Source organism: Fukomys damarensis, unplaced genomic scaffold (assembly GCF_012274545.1).
Source record: "Fukomys damarensis isolate Sample0158 unplaced genomic scaffold, DMR_v1.0_HiC HiC_scaffold_8, whole genome shotgun sequence".
NCBI classification, from domain to species: Eukaryota; Metazoa; Chordata; class Mammalia; order Rodentia; family Bathyergidae; genus Fukomys; species Fukomys damarensis.
Window position 1 is genome coordinate 30,857,804 of NW_022900920.1, and position 19,138 is coordinate 30,876,941.

At 57.0% G+C, this 19,138-nt stretch overlaps 1 protein-coding gene and 1 long non-coding RNA gene across 9 annotated transcripts in view; one reads left to right on the top strand and one right to left on the bottom strand.

The window, feature by feature from the left end:
• Positions 1–19,138, top strand: part of Col17a1 (collagen type XVII alpha 1 chain) — a 45,161-nt gene that overhangs the window by 11,959 nt on the left and 14,064 nt on the right. For all 6 annotated transcript variants that reach the window (XM_019207793.2, XM_010626467.3, XM_010626469.3 and 3 more), the window contains 27 exons: positions 341–388; positions 1,254–1,289; positions 1,721–1,768; positions 2,966–3,109; positions 4,231–4,389; positions 4,926–4,997; positions 5,494–5,565; positions 6,319–6,390; positions 7,438–7,599; positions 7,931–8,011; positions 9,128–9,172; positions 9,964–10,137; positions 10,598–10,822; positions 11,128–11,157; positions 11,518–11,544; positions 12,472–12,498; positions 12,601–12,663; positions 13,264–13,368; positions 14,191–14,253; positions 14,809–14,844; positions 15,354–15,407; positions 15,643–15,678; positions 16,097–16,132; positions 16,722–16,784; positions 17,825–17,860; positions 18,135–18,206; positions 18,529–18,555. In XM_019207793.2, the coding sequence (XP_019063338.1) occupies positions 341–388; positions 1,254–1,289; positions 1,721–1,768; positions 2,966–3,109; positions 4,231–4,389; positions 4,926–4,997; positions 5,494–5,565; positions 6,319–6,390; positions 7,438–7,599; positions 7,931–8,011; positions 9,128–9,172; positions 9,964–10,137; positions 10,598–10,822; positions 11,128–11,157; positions 11,518–11,544; positions 12,472–12,498; positions 12,601–12,663; positions 13,264–13,368; positions 14,191–14,253; positions 14,809–14,844; positions 15,354–15,407; positions 15,643–15,678; positions 16,097–16,132; positions 16,722–16,784; positions 17,825–17,860; positions 18,135–18,206; positions 18,529–18,555 (2,013 nt within the window). The remainder of the gene's footprint in view (positions 1–340; positions 389–1,253; positions 1,290–1,720; positions 1,769–2,965; positions 3,110–4,230; positions 4,390–4,925; positions 4,998–5,493; positions 5,566–6,318; positions 6,391–7,437; positions 7,600–7,930; positions 8,012–9,127; positions 9,173–9,963; positions 10,138–10,597; positions 10,823–11,127; positions 11,158–11,517; positions 11,545–12,471; positions 12,499–12,600; positions 12,664–13,263; positions 13,369–14,190; positions 14,254–14,808; positions 14,845–15,353; positions 15,408–15,642; positions 15,679–16,096; positions 16,133–16,721; positions 16,785–17,824; positions 17,861–18,134; positions 18,207–18,528; positions 18,556–19,138) is intronic.
• On the bottom strand, positions 11,611–18,971 carry LOC104863814. Of its 3 annotated transcripts, XR_780686.2 has the most exons (4): positions 18,321–18,971; positions 15,592–15,663; positions 15,329–15,423; positions 11,611–14,879 (listed from the first exon to the last, which is right to left on the bottom strand). It is a non-coding gene; the product is annotated as an uncharacterized LOC104863814 (long non-coding RNA). The 3 variants fall into 3 exon arrangements; XR_004516312.1 differs by having other exon boundaries at positions 15,329–15,663; XR_004516313.1 differs by lacking the exon at positions 18,321–18,971 and adding an exon at positions 17,394–18,312 and having other exon boundaries at positions 15,329–15,663.

Here is a 19,138-nt window from a genome sequence, read left to right on the forward strand (position 1 = left end):
CCCCCCCTTCTCCTTGTTTCTTCTTCTTTCTTTCTCCTTTCTTCGTTCGTCTTCCACTAAGCTACGTCCCCAGCCCTCCACAGTGCTTTCTGATGTTAGGCCTGGGCAGGGCTCATACCTTTACGTGAACAGGATCCACTTGCAGAAATGAGCGTCACATGGTCAGAGAACTGGGGAGTCACGTTCTAAGTCTTGAGCCTGATTCTTTCCAAATGCCTGCTCACCCTTCCTCAAATGCCTGTGGCCGTGGGGTAGGAAGAAGGGGCTGGAGTGGCCCATTCTCTGGGAAGTTCACAGGCCCAGGAGGCCAGCTGTGCTAAGCATTCGTCCCCCTCTGCAGGGAGTTCCAGTGGCAACTCTTCCCCGGAGTACCCTCGGAAGGAGTTCGGTATGTTCTCCCTGGTTCTCTGAGCCTGCAGGGCTGGGTGGTGGGCGGGAAACACCATGAGCCGACCAGATGCATCAGAAGAGGTGACTGCCGGCTTGTCGTTCCCTGTGCTTCATCTCACAGGGACTGTCCATCACATTTCTTGCTTTCACAAGCATTTGCTCGCAGCACTGTTAAAATGCAAGCTGTTTACACAAGATTCGTGGTTGGGCAGATACACCGCTAAGGCCAAGCAGTAAATGCTGAGATTCCTCCTCCATGAGAGGCACGGGGACCTTCCTGCAAAGACACCCAGCAGTCACAGAGCAACCGATGCCCTCACTCTAGCACCTCCACCCTAGCTTGCTTCCAAGAGCCCCATCATGGCCTAGAGAACCCTAGACCAAGTCTTCATTTGGCCTCAGGTCTTTGGTCCCTGTTCTTGGAAGCTTACTGGGCTCATAAATTGAGGATATGACCACTGATCATACAGTGAATATTTTATTTATTTGCTTATACTTGAAAACCAAAGCAGGCTCTAATAAACTAAAGGGATGACTTGACAGCTTTTGATCTATTTGATCAGTGTTGTCAGCCAAGACAGAGGCGCTGTGCTCCCAGGTAGACTGCCTCAGGCTAAATTAAGCATTAGTAAGGGAACATCTTACTGCATTGGGGCATTCGGGTCGCTCTCTGCCCTTCAGCTATGCAGTCATCATTGATTGCTATGTGGTCATCATTTACTAAGCATCTGCTGTACAGAAGAGCCCTTTACTGGGTTTTCACACAGTAAGAAAACACTCTCCCAAGTATTTACCTTCCTGTCAAAAATATCCAGCGTACCTCTTCTTCTATATGCCTAAAACTGCATGTATCTCCTTCCCAGCATCTTCTGCCACCAGAGGACGGAGCCAAACTCGAGGTGAGCCCTGTCACCGGCTTTGGTTCAACTCATTCGGTTCGCACTTCCCAGGCAGTTCGTGGGAGCCAGCCTCACGCTGGGACTCGTGACATGCACAGAAGGGCAGGCGAGGCCTGGCCTCAGCAGCCGTCAGCACACTGCAGGCTTGGGCTTCCCTGTGCCCAAGGGAGCACAGAGGCAGGGGAGAAGCTTGAAAGGGAACAGTCACTGCTGAGTGCCGTGCAACCTCCCTGCCCTGAGATGCCATCGGGTCTCGGGTGCCTGGAAGGGAGGGACAGGTGAGGTGAGGCAGCATCCCTCTTAGGACAGCTAGGTTTCCCGTTTGTGGGCACAGAAATCTCAGAACAGCTTGAAACCACTCAGAGCTCGGAGTCAGGAGCCACAGCCTGGGCTCCTCCGCTCACGGCCGGCGTGTCTCTTTCTTTGCACAGAGAGTGAAATTCGAGTTCGGCTGCAGAGTGCGTCGCCTTCTACCAGATGTAAGTGGTCAATGGCCCACGTGAATACTGTGTACTATTTAGGAGTTACGGACTAGTGCTGTGTGTGTGCACTCAATCAGAAAGCATCTTTAAGGGTCTTCTGTGAGTTCCCCTCTGTTAGGAGCTGGGCTTTAGTTGCTGCTTAGAGGCTCATACAGCAATGTGGAGAAGGTGGACCAGCCAACGTCACAGCTGTGTGGTGAGGCGATACAGCCCAGGGCGGCTCCATGCCAGCCTAGGGCAGAGAGGTCTGCCTGGGCCAGGTGTGCCCTAAAGGATGGACCTGAATTAGAGTCTGAGGCATGGTTCAGGGTGGGGATGCAATGGACAAGTTCGGCTTGGACAGAACCAGTACACTGTGGTGGCTCCAGCTTCACCTCCAAGGCTGAAGACTCCCGGTATCCCCACACTGGATTTAAGACCTGCTGCTCTCTTTAGAGGCTATTTGGCAAGGTTTTGAAAAGCCTAACTTTTAGGCTGGAAACCAAGTACATGGTGAAACATGGGCTGGGTCAGGACACTGAAGCAGGAGCTCAGCTCCCAAGTTCAGCTCCTTGGCGGTGGGATCTGGTCAGCCGAGTCCTTCTGGGCTCGGGGTGTCAAGCCAAAGGACAGAGCTCTGGGGGTGGGGGAGGAGCCCGTGAGGTCCAGCACTGACTTGCGTGGGCCTGCCAGACTCCTCCTCTGTGTTGCCCTTGCTCAGTGCCCCCTTCTGTCACATTTTCCACTTTGGGAGGAAGCACGAGGAGCTTGTTGCCTAGCTTACCTTGCTACACAGAGAATCAGTGGGCTGGACTTGAACTTGAGTCATGTGTGAATGCAGGGTGATGTCCAGGTCTTTGGGCCACAGGCTCCTCTGGACACCCCCAGCACAGGGCCAGGACCCGACATCCAGGGCACCCTGTGCAGAGGTGAGGTGACCATGTGCTCCGCAGACCTGGTTTCTAACTGCCCACGCCCAGGTGACAGCCACCAGAACATCTCTGTGGCATCTGTTTGACCTCTTGCGAGGTATATTTATGAGGCTATTAATATTATCCAGGGCTAGGTGGATTAAGTGTTATAATTAGCAAAACACAAAAAGTATAAAGCTAACCAAAAATGCCCGATGTGGGAAGCACACCTTGGATGTTCCCCTCACTGCAGCTTTTCAGCGGAGTCCTGGGCCTGAGGGGAACTTTGGGGATTCCTCCACAGGGACAGAGTTGGATGATGTCAAGCGTCTGCTCAAGGGCAGCCGATCGGCAAGTGCCAGCCCCACCCGGAACTCGTCCAACACTCTCCCCATCCCCAAGAAAGGCACCGTGGAGACCAAAGTCATGACAGCCACCTCCCAGTCAGGTAAGCCCGGACCCAGGCTGTGGGGGGCAGGAAGAAGGTGCAGACTTACACTGGCTGGGAACCAGCGGCGCCCTGGACCCCTTCAGGCTTTGCCAGAGAAGTCAGAGGGAGGGAGAAAGGGCTTAGGAGGAAAAAGGGTGAACCGCAAAACAAGGTCAATCCACTGTCTCTGCAGCGAGAACCCTCGGGCTGTGTCCTGCGCCCACACAGTGAACCACCTCACAGACATGCAGGAGTCTGGCTCCTTTCCTCCAGTGGCCTCTGCACAGTTGGCTGTGTTGGTCAGGCTCCCCACACACAGAGTACAGGGAAGCCGTAGCGTTTTCGCTCCTTCTCTGCTGAGCATTTACTACTTGCCTCTTCTGCGTCCAGTGCCAGGCGCTGAGGGAGAGCAGTGGGCAAGACAGACACAGCTGCTGCCCTCTTGGTGCTGGGTCTGGGGAGTGAACAGGAAACCAAGGGGTGGGACGACTGGTGTCCAGCACCCGTGTGTCAAGTGCTTACCGAGCGCAAAGGAGGTTTCGCGGTCAGGAAGACAAACGAGCAGAGCCTCAGAGGGAGGGAGGAAAGCAACCAAGTTCTCTCTGAAACGCTGCTTGCCTCTTGTTCACACCTAGGAAAGATCAACGGGCCTGACCTTCCTTGTGCTTTTCCTATGAAGCCAAGCCTTGGGTGCTTTATCACCCCTGGGCTGGCCAGCACCACCAGGCGGCGGGGCAGGTGGGGATGTGCGCAGTGTGGCCTCAGACCCGAGGGCAGTCCTGCCTGACCCCCACATGTGTCTGGGACTCTGTCCGAGTTTTGATTTGGGGTCTCGCTGGCTCCAAGAGAGCTGCCCCCAATCTTTGACAATGGAGGAGCCAGCAAACAGTGGGACATCCTGCCAGGAGGTGGGGAGAAAGAGCCCAGATCAACTTTGCATCTCACCAAGGGCTGGTGAGATTGGTTTTCACCAGCACTGACATTTCAGTGAAAAGTGAGATGGCTGCCCGGCTGCCCTGGCCCCTGGGTTGCTGGGATGTGGGACCCTAGGGTAGTCCCTGGAAGCCAAACCACCACATTCCCCCAGTGGGGAGATGTGGACTCTTCTCTCCCTGACAAGTGCTCATATTGGATTCCAGTGTCGGGCACCTACGACACCACCATCCTGGATGCCAACCTGCCCTCCCATCTGTGGTCCTCCACCTTGCCGGCGGGGTCCTCCACGGGGACCTATCACAACAACGTGACGGCCCAGAGCTCCTCCCTGCTCAACACCAACGCCTACTCAGCAGGCTCAGGTAGGTGGCCGCTGTGCGCTCCCTCCCCCCGCGCAATCCAAGTCTCCGCATCTCTGCCCTGGAGCTGAATGAACGCTGGGGCGTTTGCTGTCCCTGGGGCAAATGGGGAGGTTTTCTTCAGCCAGACAAGCCACGACTTTGCCTGGAATGTCTGGTCAGTGCTGTCCAGAAGGCGTCTCTTCCAGTCTTGTCCTATAGAAAGGAATATAGAACCGGGTATCGGGAAAAGTGGGGGAACGGGGAAGGACACCGGATGGGACTCTGGGGCTCTGTCATCGCCCACGTCAGTCCACTGTGGGACCCAACCTTGAGCAAGTCGTCCACTTCAAAGCTTCTGTCCACTACCAACTGAAGATCACCTGTCAGCTGGGGCCCGACGTGAACCACAGCCTGGTGTTTGGTTCTCTGCTGCCAGGCGACAGAACTGAACATGAGATGTTTCCAAAAGACAAAATGTAACCATACATAAAAACCCAGTCCTGGCATTTCCTGTGATGACCAGAACCCCTCTCACCCACCCTTCCTCTTCCCTGCAGTCTTTGGAGTCCCAAACAACTTGGCCCCCTGCTCCCCAACCCTGCAGCCTGGACTCAGCTCCTGCTCCTCAGGTCAGTGTCATCACCTGAATCGCCTAAGGGCGAGTGGGTTTCTGGATGTTGTTAATACATGAACCAGGAGTCTTGAAAGGGATAAGGAGGGTTAGGGAAGTTTTCCATGTTTGAGTGAAGAGAAGAAAGAGTTGTCGAGAAACCAGGAATCTGCCGAGTATTTGCCTCTCAGTCCCAACACCGGATGTTTTAGGACCTCAAGGGTTACAGAAACACTTGTCAGACCCCGGATGTACTGCAGCTAGCTGTTAAGTTGTGTGGTCCTAACTGCCCAGCAAAAGGAACTGTTAGTAAAATTTGGCCTGGGGTGGGGAGGTGGAGCCATACGAAAATTACGTGTGTCACTAACAGTCTGGGGATTGAGGAAGACTGGAAACCTGACATCTGCAAAGCAGTTTGTCACGAAAGGGGGTCGGGGGCTTGAGGAGGTGGCCTGCAGCTTGTAGGGAGGCAGCGTCCATGCACCGGTTCTCACAGCTCCCGGTCCCTCTCACAGTGTTTGGAATGCAGAACAATCTGGCCTCCAGCTCAGCTGCTCTGTCCCATGGCACAGCCGCCACTTCAACAGGTCAGTAGCCGGGTCCCGTTCTGGAGTTGGAAAGTGGCACCTCCCTGAGGACACGGCTCTCAGTACCCCTTTCGGCAGCTCAGAAGGACTGAAAGGCCCCTGAAAAGGGACTGGCCTCTCCCCAGAACAGCCCCTCCCAGACTTGAGGCGGCACCCTTGACCATGTGCAGGCCAGTTTGCCCCACAGGGGCGTCTGTGCCCTGGCATGTGTCACCTGCACGTCCTCATGGGTCTCACTGTGCCTTGGCCAGCCTGGTGGTCCCTCCAGCACACAGCTCACTCCTGCTCAGCCCCACTGTCACCACAGATCAGTCCCCTGGTTGATTTTATGGTGGACCCCAGGCTGCTGACCTGTGCAAAGCTGGAAGCTGGGGCAGGGGGGAGAGTCACGAGCCTCGGCCTTCGCCTTCAACCTGCATGCTGGAGTGGAAAGTCTAACACATGCACTTGCAGCAATGACAGGAATGAAACGAGACATTGCGTGGGGTGGGAATGCAGGAAGAAGGGATGGATATGAGGCCTAAGAGGACTTCCTGGGATAGGTGGGCCCTGGAACAGTCCTAGAAGGGTGAGCGTGACTGTACCCATGAATGTCCCATCTAAGCCCTCTTCGCTGCTCCGGTGGCTGGAGAAGTTTAGCCGGGGCCCACCTCACCTGAGGAGGCCACCTCTGCCAGGGCTGATTTAGCTGCTCAGAGCTGCAGGCGCCTTCCTCCGTGCTGGCGAGCTCACACTATGGTCCTTCTCCTGCAGCACATGGTGTGAAGAAAAATGTGTCCCAGAGCCCCGCTGTTGTGAGCACTGGCGTGTCCACCACCTCTACCAGTGAGTGCTGCTCTCCGCTGCCGGGGGTCAGGCCAGCACCCAGGCAGAATTGCCCAGCTGTGACCCAGGGTGTACAGGAGCAGGGGACAGAATCCATGCGTGCTCTGAGGTCCACAAACACAACCCACCCCAAGGGTCTCCCGAATGTTTCTCTGAGCACAGAGATGAGCGTACCCTGAACTTACCTCGGCCCTTCCCACCCAAGGGGGCAGAAAGCCCCACCCACCGCACCTGCTCGGGATCTGCACTTACTGTCCAGCCACCCACTTGACTACAGTCCTTTGGTACCCACTGTAAGAACCAGGGAGCCCCTCCTTGCCAGCACCCTCCCTGCTTCCTACAGAATCTTTGTAAGTTGGATTCCACGCCACACTGCGAGCCCACTTTCTCCTCTGCTCTGACCCCAGTGTTGCTTCTGTTCAGCAGTCACTGGTTTAAAAAAAAAAAATGTTACCGGGCACTGAGTTTGTATAAGAGACTCTGTTCTAAGTGCTGGGAGCAACTGCGACCAAAGCAGGGCAGACTCCTGCCCTCACCAACCTGATGACTCCAGTGGAGCAGGCAGATGGCAAACACAAAGACAAAACACACAGGATCGCTGCAGAAAATGCACTGCCCATGATGTGGTGGAAACAGGAGTGCATGTGTAGGGGTGGGCAACTGGTCAGGAAGAGCCTCCTCAAGACGGCAAAGACAGCATTTAGAAGTCACTCTAGTTAAAGGTCCTGCCTGGCTGAGGCAGGGGGTAGGTCACCCATTTGGCAAAGATCCCGTGCTGCTGGGTGGGGACGCAGACCCACTGGCCACTGGCCCAGCACCCCTGTCACTGACTCGACCTCCTGGTGGCCAGGCCCAGCCAGCCGGATGGAGGGGTGTCTTTGGCCCCCCAAGAACTTCATAGCACCACTGTCAGGGAGAACAGGAGCCTCACCCTAGCTCTCACTAATCTCGCTCTACCTCCTTCCTCCTCTCTGCTCTGCTTGCTGCTTCCCTCTCCCCTCTTCGGGCACATTCTCCTTCCTCCTCCTGGGCCTCCTTCCTCCTCAGCCTGCACCACCAATGTCCAAAGTGATGACCTCTTGCACAAGGACTGCAAGTTCCTGATCCTGGAGAAAGACAATGTGCCTTCCAAGAAGGAGATGGAGCTGCTGATCATGACCAAGGACAGTGGGAAAGTCTTCACTGCCACCCCCGCCGGCATTGCTGCAAGTACGCCAGAGCCGGGCGGCCTAGCAAAGGGATCTGAGGGGATTTTGTCAGGAACCCAGGGCTACGCCACCCTGGTGGAAAATGCCTGCCCTAATAGAGTGTCGGGGGGCTGTCCTGAAGGCAGAAGAGCCGTGAAGACTCAGGCAGTTTCCAGGGGGGTCTCTGAGCAACAGCAGGTCTGACACAAGCAAGGCCCTGGGAGATTGGCCCAACACGAGCAGGGCTTTTTCACATCTGGCTCACTTTGACCTCTCCGAGCAGCCAGGGGATGTGGGGCAGGATGGGAGAGGTGGGGGAGGAGGTGCCAGGTTATCATGGGTTCTGTGCACAGCTTCTTTTTCAGAAGACACCCTGAAAAAAGAAAAGGAGGCTGCCTACACTGCCGACACCTGCCTAAAAGCAGACACGAACGGTAAGAGCAAACTGGCCGCGTTTCATTTCTTCCTCTCCTGAGACCGTGCCACTCAGGGTGTGTCCCCAAGCCAGTGGAACCCAGACCCCACACCCTCCAGCCCCCCACCCGAGACCTGCTGTGGAGGGAGCTGTTCTAACCAGCTCCCCGGGAGAGCATGGGTGTGCAGAGTGTTCCTCTGGTGTGGCAGTTGTGACGTTCTTGTCTCACCCTACTGGTCCTCCCATGATTAGGAAAGTATCCTGCAAAGCCTTTCTAGCTTTGCTTTTTTTTTTCCTTCCCGAATATTTGGGTTCTTTCTTGTCTAAACACCTTTCTTCACAAAGTCCTGCAGCATCCTCCAAACAGCTATTTCAGGGAGGTCGTAAAGTGGGGAAACGCAACTCATGGAACATTGTAAAGTAAATGCAAGTGAAGCCAGTCACCACCCTGACTCGGAGAGTGAGGGGATTAGAACCTGACTAAATCAGCAAGGTTAGCGATTCCTCACATTTTAGGGGTGGAGCCAGGGCTGTGAAGTCCAAAAACACTTCTTTTTTTTTTGGAATACTATGAAAAGTATTGACAAACTCACAGAAAACTCCATGCATGCCCACAAATGCTCAAATAGTATCACAGACTTGGCTCTCCATGCCAGTCCTGGCCAAACATCCTCAGTGCCCTCCCACAGGAGGTGGGGCTGCTGACCATGACCACAACTGTGTTCACAGTCCCTTAGCCAAGAGAGAAGTCCGCATGCAGCGTGTCCCTCATGTGGGTGAGGCCCGTGTTCAATTCCCAGGGCCAAAGGAAAAGAAAACATCAGTCATCTCTCACAAGCACACTTATTGTTTGAATGTCAATGTCACCCCCAACGTGATCTTCCAAAACATTGACATTTAAAGGTTCAAGGCTGCAAGAGTGTTTAAACACTAGCTCTCTTCCTCCGTCACTTGTTGGCCAAGCCACGTCTTCGTGGATGCTGTTGTAAATACCAGATCCATGAGGACTGAGTGGCTTGCTGTTTGCAGGGTGCCTTGGGTGTATGCAAGCATGTGTGTGGAGTGTGACTGTATCCCCAGAACCAATGCAAGGGGCAGGATGACAAGCTCAGGTCCAAACCCGTTTGCCTTTCAGGAGATGTGAAGGTTGTCTCCACCAAGGGCAAGTCTGCGTCCGCAGGTGGGTGAGAGGGGCCTCTGCCATGACAGACCCCGGGGCTGGAGTGGCGGGTGACAGGGCGGCCCCTTGCCTGGCGCCCATGCACATGGGAGCCACCAGCTGTGGCTCCCCACAGACTCCGGAAGGAGCAGGCTGAGGGCAGGCTGCAGGCTGCAGGTGGCCTCAGAGAAGCCCAGCGCTGCAACGGCACTTCACAGGCCCTGCTCCCTAACTGGCAGCTGTAGGCAGAGTCCTCAGCTCTGACCCCAGGAAGAGCTCACACCCTGTGTGGGGGCCCAGGGTGACTCGAGCCCAATGGTCTGGCCCTCCTCTCCTCCCTACATCCCTATTGGAGACATCAAACAACTTTTTGGGCTGACTGGGCCCCATTAAGTACTGTGTGTGACTCTGGGCACCACGGGGACCACAAAGCATGAGTCGTGTGAAGCAAGACAGGCCGTGGGAAGACTTCAGGTGAGGCCTGGTACAGGTTGGGTGGTGGCAGACCAGGGCAGTGCGGTCCGCACAGTACAGAGGGCCCCAGCCTCAAGCTGTGTGCTGCTGCCGAAGCTGCCTCATTGCACTGGGGAACTATCGTGAAGGAGATCATCTCCACACCAATTACAGGTTCAGAGACCTGTGAGGGACACACGCTCAGGCCCACGATCGCCAGACTTCCACTCCTCTGGGCTGCTGCTCAGCACAAAGCCCTGCCCCAGCACCTGGGCCACGGGGAGTCCCCCAAAGCTGGGACTTTGGAGGGAAAGGGGCAGAAGTGCCTCCATCACCACGCCTTCCTGTTTTTTCTGCAGAAACCCATGGCTATGAGCACCGTGGTGGTGGCGGTGGTGGCGCTGGAGGACTGTGGGGGGCCGCGCCCTCCTGGTGCCCCTGTGGCTCCTGCTGCAGCTGGTGGAAGTGGCTGCTGGGCCTGCTGCTCACCTGGCTCCTGCTCCTGGGGCTGCTCTTTGGCCTCATCGCTCTGGGTAGGTGCAAAGGTCCCAGGGCAGTCTGCATGGCAGGGAGCAGGACCTGCCCAAGCCCACTGCCCTTCCAAAGGCAGGCACTGGCCAGAGGTCTCAAGTCATAGATGCAAACCCCGCATTGCCACAGATGAGGAAACTGAGGCTCGGGAGGCCCCTGGCAGGGCATGTGGTCCCCCAGCATGTAGCCGGGACCCTAGGGCAGCCTAGTCCCACCTGTGGCTGCTAGAGGCTGTCAGCACAGCCAGTCTGCAGCCTTTGGCTTTTCGCCTTTTCCAACAGCAGGAGGATGAGCTCTGCACTCAGTTCAGCCAACAAGCCCAGGCCATTTCCGAGAGGGTGACCGTGGGTTAACCCTGAAGAAGCTGCCCAGACCAGGCCGTGCTGGCTCCCCACAGCAGCGACTGTGGGGCACAGGACGGGCTCTCGCCAATGGCACCATCTGTCCTTTGTCCCTTTGCAGCAGAGGAGGTGAGGAAGCTGAAAGCCCGTGTGGACGAGCTGGAGAGGAGCCGGGGCGGCGTGCTGTACTATGAGGACCAGATGGAAAAGAGCCACAGGGAGCGGCTCCAGGGTGCCACGCCCGGCGAGGGAGTGGGTGCCAGCAGGGCCGGGTCTGTGGGCGGCCTCAGCCAGGAGGAGCTCTGGGTGTTCGTGAGGAACAGGCTGCTGAGGGAGCAGGAGAACGGTGAGCGTGTGCGGGGTGCAGGGCTGGCTCACCCCGGTCTGCTGCTTTGTCTCCAGGTGGCAAGCGACCAAGGGCTGGCGACCCCACTCAGCCACTCTCAACCTCCCTCCTGCTCGTCTTCTTCATGGCCCCAGGAGGAAGGGGCGCCAGCCCTGGGACCCCATTTGACTGTGGGACAATTGCCAAGCTTGGGAGCAGAGCCCGAGTCCTCGCACTAGCCTCAGTTTCCCCCGTGGCCCACGACACCCTCTTGTGTGTGTGCACGGGTACAGATGTGACCTAATCCTGGACTCGCTCTCTTGCAGGAAATCTCCGTGGGAGCCCTGGCCCTAAAGGTACTGCAGGGACTCAAGCCCTTTCCCCACGCTCGGTCCCACCGTGGGAGGCACTGTTCCAGGGGGACCAGAAACGTCTTCTGTTTTTTCCAAATGAAAGCATGAGAATCTGAACCACTTTCCCAGAGGGCTGAGAACCAGCTTGAGTTAGGTCTTACCATGGGGAGGGACCCAGGCGGCAGCTAGGGGAGGCTCAGCGACCTGCCCTAGTGGCGCACATGGGAGCAGAGGGACCACACCGGTCCCCTCTCCCTGACGTGTGGCTCCCACACTGTCATGCAGCTGTGACGCACTGTGGAGAGGCAGACAGGCCCTTGAGCTCCTGTGCCTCTCATACTTTCCATTTCTTTCCGCTTTTAGGTGACATGGGCAGTCAAGGTCCGAAAGGTAAATACAACATGGACATTTTCACTTTTTATTTTGAATCTTTCATCAGCACATATTTCCGTTCATGATGTACAGTTGGTGCAGTGCATGGCCCATCTCGGCCCTTTTCTATCTCCTTCTCCTGCCATCCCTCACCTCTCCATCCCTTCCCATCTGAGAAAGGTTGAGCATGGTTTAAAGCAGGGGCCCTCAACCCCAGGGCTGCAGACAGACCTGGCCAGGGTCCCGTTAGGAACCACGGGCGAAGCCCCGTCTGTACCTACAGCCGCGCCCCACCCCCCACACCACGCTCACGGCCCCAGCCCACCTCCCGTCAGATCAGGAGGAGGAGGTGCCAGCCCCCTGGCCCCACTGGACACAGCGTGGATCTTCTTGTCCCATCTGGCTGGGCTTGGCAAAGCCTGGTGCACATAGAAACTGCCAGAGGACGGGCCACCTCCGGGGCCCTGGCTCAGTGGATGTCAATGCAGTCAGGAACCTCGGGTCTGAGCACCCCAGGTGATTGTAGCCGGCATGCACATCCACACGGACAGCCACCTCCCCTGTCAGGGTCGCCCTCTGTCCCCAGCTCGCCGTGCTCTCCCAGAGACCCAAGCACAGGAACTGGGTTCCCTACCCCCGGACCCTCCAGAGCGCCTCATTCCCCTCCTGCAGCCCAGACCTCAGAACCGATGGTTCTAGGCCCCTGAGCCCGCTGCTGTCAGGTAAAATACAGCACTCGCAGCCTCCTGTGATGTGTGTGCAGCTGTGTTTCTCATTCTTCACGACAGTGTCTCACATAGTTATGGGACATAGTTATACTAAAAACATGCGCTCATTGTATTTTCATCGCTCGCTTGGCATCCCTAACCCGATTCCCACCAGCGGCTCCTTCAGGGACCTGGGCTAGGTCCCCTGGCTAACAGGTCTCTACCTTTGTCCCTGCAGGAGACCGAGGCCTTCCTGGGACTCCAGGTGTGTAACCCCGGTGACTTCTGGGCTGCTGGCCCTTGGCAGCTCTGTCCTGGCTGCTGTTTCCAGAGGAGTCGGGGCTGAGGTCCTCTCGTTTGTCCACAGGTAGCCCTGGGCCCTTGGGCCACACTGGTCCAGAAGGACCAAAGGGACAAAAAGGCAGTGTGGGTAAGAGCCGGATTTTCCACTCATTTCCCCCTCGCCGTGCACGCAGGAAACATTTATTACAGGGCTGTGGTAAACAGGCCCTGTTCTAGGAGACAACCCTGCCACCCCTGGGGGAGACAGCAATCATGGGAAACAAGAGAAGTCTTAGCAGGCCAGGGAGTCACGTGTGACCTGAGAAAGACAGGGCCTGGCGGGACAGCGGGAGTCAGCGTCGTTCAGAGGGGAGGGCGGGGAGCAGAGATGAAGACAGCAGCCACGTGCTACAGACGAAAGGGCGCCAAGGCAGAGGCCGCAAGGCCAAGCCCAGGAGGAGCACGATGCGGAGGGAGCTGAAGGGGTGGCCCCAAGGCCAGCAGCCAGCGTGAGGATGTCAACCTCTGCCCACAGTGAGCAGAGAAGGCACCAGCGAGTTAGGAGCAGAAGTGTAGTGTTCTCAGAGTCGCTCTGTACTCTGGGCTAAGCAAAGTCTGCAGGGCCGGGATGAGGAGCTGGTGGTCAGGGAAGAGGCCCCAGGCCAGCATTCTGCCGGGGAGGCGTAGCTGGGGAGCCCTAGGCTGTGGCTTGGACCCTAACTGTGAGGCTGGCCGTGACTGTCTTTAGGAGATCCCGGCATGGAAGGACCCATGGGCCAGAGAGGGCGAGAAGGCCCCATGGGACCTCGCGGAGAACCAGGGCCTCCTGGATTTGGGGAGAAAGGGGACAGAGGTAAGAGGCGAGTCCTTCGCCAGGAGGGCTCGCTGTGTTGGTCCTTCCTTCCACATTTTATAGAATATGTGTATGTGTGCATAAAATCGGTGGTGCAGGGGATCAACCTGAGGGCCTCAAACATGCCAGGCAAGCGCTGTACCACTGAGCTACATCCCCAGCCCCATCCTGGCCTCTTCCACCTGGCTCCCTCCAACCTTCCTCCAGTGCTGTTTGTTGAGTGCTTTCCTCAAGGTGGGCTCTGTGCTAGGCCCTGTGGGGCCAGTGGACCAATGACGGGCTCTGCAGTGCTTGTAACTCAAGGAGGTCCCGGTGAAATGTCCTTCCTAGACGGGGGTGGTGATCTGCGCATAGCCAACGCAGGGAGCAGGAGCTGTTGCAAAGTGGGCTGGGGTGCAGGACACCACAGTGAGGGACACAGGAGAGCCCCAGGTGCAGACCAGTGCTGGAGGGGGCTGGGAACATTTGCAATGAGATCCTTAACCATGGAGCCGTTTTCTAATCAGGAAACCAAGGTGGGCTCCCAAAATCTTCTAATGCTGAAAGGCTGAGCAGGAAGCTTTGTTGTTAGTTTTACTTTTCCCTTAAAAATGTGGCTCCTCCAGGCAGCCAGGATTTATTGAGTGCCTCATAAGTTCTAGACCTCATGGGAGATTAAGGATCTGGGAGTAGAAAGTGTGGAATTTTGTTAATTAGTGGCTTCTCTGCGGTCCCAAGAGGATCCGCAACCATGGAGGAGCAGGAAGTGTCCCCTTCATATGACCCCCTGGCCGAGGGACAGCCAGATGGGGGGCTTTCTCACCGTGCTCCTTCCTGCCACAGGAGCTGCTGGCGAACCAGGACTGCAGGGTCCTCCTGGTGTCCCAGGTTCTGTGGGTCCCAAAGGTATGTCCAGGGCTCAGGGCAGGGTACAGCTTGCCAGGGAAGGACACATCCAGGACAGACCAGAAAAGAGGGGTCCCGGATTGTGTCTGGCTATGGGTCTGCTGGGGGTCAAGCTGGGGACTGGAACTTTGGCCCCGTCTCCTCCCCTCTTCAGTGGCCTCACAGTGCGATCCCTGGGTGGGTGGGTGAATCAGAAGGGAAATCAGAATCAGTCTTCCCTGCTGCTGGGGCCCACAGTGCACACATCAAAATCAGCGTGTTGGGACAGCCGAGAGAATGGGCCCTTTCTCATATTGATGCCCATCTGGCCACCTCCCCTCCTCACCCATGTCCTAGCCCAGAGTCCCACAGCCTCAGACTTAAGGAAGACATTGTACTGGGGTCACTGCTGGACCCTCTGACACAGGGTCCTGTCAAGAACACTCTGGGAACAATGTACACCCACACAGTCCTCACCTGGAAGTGAGTCCTCCACCCCCACCTGCCCATCACCCTGGGGTCCCATGACCCCGCCAGTACCGGACCCTCTGCTGATCATCTCTTCCTCCTCCCCAGGTTCCAATGGCTCTCCTGGCCCCCAAGGACCCCCAGGTCAGTGTGCTGCTTCTTGAAAATAGATGCTGTTTCTGGGAGAAAAAAGGAGGGGTGTTAAAAGAAAAACCAAGCCTTTTTAAAGAAGCAATTATAGAGAGCTCCTGGAGACACAAAGCTCAAATCCACATGCGTGGCTGAGCCCTGATGAGACCTGTTTAGGTCCATCCTGACCTGGTGCGGGGCGCAAGGCCCCCCAAGAGCTCCAGCAATAGGCAGTTCACATCCTACCTGCACCTAGGCCACTGCCTGCCTCTGCCCCATTCCCTGGGGCCAGAGAGCTTGTCTGATGCCCTGAGAACTGTGAGCTGCAGCCAGGATCACGTGAGCTGTTCCAGTGCCAGAGCCAGTGATCAGCAGGGACAAGGAACCTGGGCTGCAGTGGTTTCACAGGAGTTCGTGCGCAGCAGCCTTTGACTCTGACTTCGGGCTGCGCGTCGGGGTGGTGTGTGCCTGCCCCTGTGCGGATGGGAGGTGCGTTCACCTGTTTGCTTTCCTCCGGTGAGCAGGCTCTATGGGCGTCCAAGGGATCCGAGGTGAAGTGGGACTTCCTGGAGTTAAAGGTGAGCTGGGGAGGGCCTGGGAGGAAGAGCAGGTTGCCAGGTCGCCCTGTGGATGCTCCGCATCCCAGGAGGAGGCCGGGGAGCCAGAGTGGCTGACAGACACAGCCCACAGCCTGTGCATCAAGTGCCAGCGGGGGAAGTGAGGGCAAGGGGGCGCTGTCTTTGGAGACAGAAGCTGACCCACCTCGCAGTACGCCGCAGGGCTTTCACACCAACATGTCTGTTTCCTTCTCAGGTGACAAAGGGCCTGCAGGACCTACAGGACCCAAAGGTAGGCCATTCCCATCACTGCTTCATTATCACCACAGTCTGCCTTGCTCCGGGTACTCAGATCTGAGAGCACCCAGGACTCTGGTTCTCAGAGCCTGCAACTGAGAGGGAGGCAAGAGGTCCTCCTTATGCCGCACCTCAGATAGGGGAATGGAGGCCAAAGCAAAGCAAACACCACCATCACATAACCGCGTGGGGTGGTCCTGGGGGGTGGCTGGTGCACTGTGGGTGTCTGCCCTCTGCTTCGGTCCTCCTGCACCCAGGGCACCTGCTTGGGAAACAGCAGGGCTTGGGGTCACCTGGGAGACCAGCCTCGCTCCTCGCTTATCCAGTGCCCTGGCAGCACTGCACTGCTGAGAGCTCACGCATCCCTGCAGGCGCTCACACTGATGGTTGCCCCTGCCCCATGTTTATTTTAGGTGACCAGGGTGAGAAAGGACCCCGAGGCCTCACAGGTCAGTAGACACAGGAGTCCCCTTTAATCTACTCATGATCTGTAACCCTGCCAGTCACGGAGGTGGGGACAGAAGGATGAGACAGAATTGGGCTACAAACCTTCAGGGAACTTGCTATCTAGAAAAAGCACAAAGATAAGTAAAGCTGTGAGTAAGAGATAAGCGAGGACCATAATGTACAGTCCAGACAGTAAATGTTTGGGCAGAAAGAGGAGTTTATAGTTGTCTCTGATTCTTTTGGGGAATCTAGCTGGGAAAATTAATAAGCAATTCTCAAAGTAGCAGAAAGGGTGTCCCACGACACCCACTAAGCTCATAACTCAACCCGGTGTGACTACAAAGGAAACCGATCCTGATGACGCTGGACCCCAAGGGATGGCTTTCTGTTTCCAGGGAATGAGACTCCTGAACATGCCCCTGTGAATCAGGATTGGCGTGGGTCAGAAGCCCAGGGGAGGGGAAGGGCAGCCACCCTGACCTCGGAGTCAAAAAGCAGCAGTGGTGGGAAGGCATGACGGGGTGCAGGAGCAAGTGGGGTCTTGCTATCGTGCTCAGACACACAGCTGACCGGGCCCTCTGTCCTTTGCAGGCGAGCCTGGCACAAGAGGTTTGCCCGGGGCTGTGGGAGAACCTGGAGCTAAAGGAGCAATGGGTGAGTGTTCCCAAGGGCGGCTGCTGTGGGGTCTGCGCTGTGAGGGCGATGGCCACGTGGCCCTGCGGGGATCCTTTGGGGCTCCCTCCCCTGCTCCCTGTCCTGCTCGCTGCAGTCAAGTCCCACTTTCCGGGCCGCTTCAGCTGAGCCTCCCTCTGTGGAGTCTCACTGCTCCCAAACAGCCTGGGCAGGGCACAGCCACCCACCCAGCTCCTGCCTAGAAGCAGAGGACAGGTGAGGGGAGAGGTCCTTCAGAATCCCAGGGCCAGGGCCAGGGCCAGGCGAAGGGACCTGTCAGGGGACTGTGAGAGCTAACCCCAGAACTTTCCAAGGATCAGGCCCCACAGGGTCCCAGAAGGACGTAAGCCCCACAGTGGAGAGGAGGCACCTTTAGGATCACTTATTTAGCCAACTGTTCATAAGAACCACCTGTACACAGGACAAATAAGACAACCAGCAGATAAGACACTTCTCCTCTGCAAGGGGAAATGAAGCCTGTGAGAGGTGACAGGTGGTGACAGGTACCAAATGCCACGGAGATATAGTTGAGAGAGAAAGTTCCTACCGGAAGGAAGGATAGTCCTAGAAAGAGGAAGATTTCATACATACCCCGATTGGAAAACTCCCCATGCAGCAAGGACAATGCGAGTAAAGACAGGAAGAGCAAGACACAGTCCCAGAAGGACACCATTTTGGACAGAGACCAGGAGGGCACCTAGAGAAGGAGAAGAGAGGAACATGGGGGAACTTTGACTTCCAGGACCTAAGTACGTGAAGCGAACACTTAGGAGCATCCAGGCCCTTGGCCGTGACATTCAGCAGAAAGGAGACAACTGCTGGCCTAGGGGAAGGGGGAGAGAGAAGGCCATAGCCAGGGTGCGACCAAGGCAGGGCTTCTCTCCAGCTGATGGCCACAGGAAGAGCTGCGAGGGCTCCTGCCTGGGACACTGTGTGCTCTGAGGCTCCTGGGGCAGCACAGGGGGAGGGTCACAGAAATGGCCCCAGAATAACAGACGGGCTTCACTTTTCTCCTTTACCAGGCCCCGCTGGCCCTGACGGACAGCAAGGTCTAAGAGGTTTGTCTTCACTCTTACTACCTGCCCCTGCCACCACTCCCTGCCCTGCCCATGTCCCTGGCTTCGCTCCAGTCCCCACCACGATGCCAGAGTGGCACGGAGCCTGGGGAAATGGGTGGTCTGGTTCTTGCTGTCCTCTCCTTCCTCCTCCTCCTCCTCCTCCTCCTCACCTGCCAGCAAGTCAGTTAGCAAACCTGGGGAAGCCATGAGCCTGGAGGTGCGGGCACGTGACCCTCCTCAGGGAAACACCCTCAATGGCTAATGCTCTTCCCAGGTGAACAGGGCCTGACAGGTATGCCTGGAGCCCGAGGCCCTCCGGGACTTTCTGGAGATCCAGGAAAGCCAGGTAACAGGGCAGGGAGATGCCCCCCAGGGTGTGCACATGGGGGGTGCTATGTGTGCATGTGCACGCACAAGTGTACTCTCATGTGCCTGGCTATGTTTGGGGTTCCTGGCTCACCTCAAATTCCAAGGAGTCTGTGAGCCCAAACAGGCCCAGACCCAGCACCCAGTGGCACAGAGGGTCACTTCACGACAAAGTCCAAGACTGGCTCTGCCCAGTGCTGGGAGGAGCCTGGACTGCCTCCACCCCCGCAGGGTCAGGGCATAGGTCCTCTGGCCTGCTCTCAGCCCTGATGCTCTTGCCTCTTGTGTCTTATTTTCTGCAGGTCTCACGGGACCCCCAGGACCTCAGGGTGAGTCATGGGTCCCTCCCACACCCTCCTAGACAGGGCCCTGGTCAGTACTTCACCTCCAGGAGTGCCACTGCCTTTCTCTCAGCCCCCAGAAAACATGGGCTCAGGGCCTCCTCGGGCACCTTAGGAAGGACAGCTGAAGTTAAATTGTGTGCTGACTCTGACTTCCTGTGCAGGAAGGCCTGGGAGGAGGCCCTAGACTCCTGCTGAGGAGTTTCTGCTGGCTAGGAGTTCTGAATACCCACAGGGGCCCACGACCTGCTGGCACAAGGCAGCGGGCACCCCCTCATTCAGGGGACTCAGTTTCTCTGGGGCAAGCTCTTTTGGGTTTGAGAAATCATCACTCACTTGGCCCCTCATTTCCTAAAGGAAATCAGGCAGACTTAAGGGCCCCAGGGACAGAACATAAAGTGACATCCTTTAGATTCCCCAGGGAAGGCCCAGCCCCAGCCCTGCACAGGCAGAGGGGCTGGAGTCCCGCCCAGCTGAGCCCAGGGCCTCTGCCAACTGCAAGACCCGGGGTTGCCCTGTTTGCCACAGAAGGACAGAGCTCAGGGCTGCCTGGACTAAAGCTGAAGGCCAG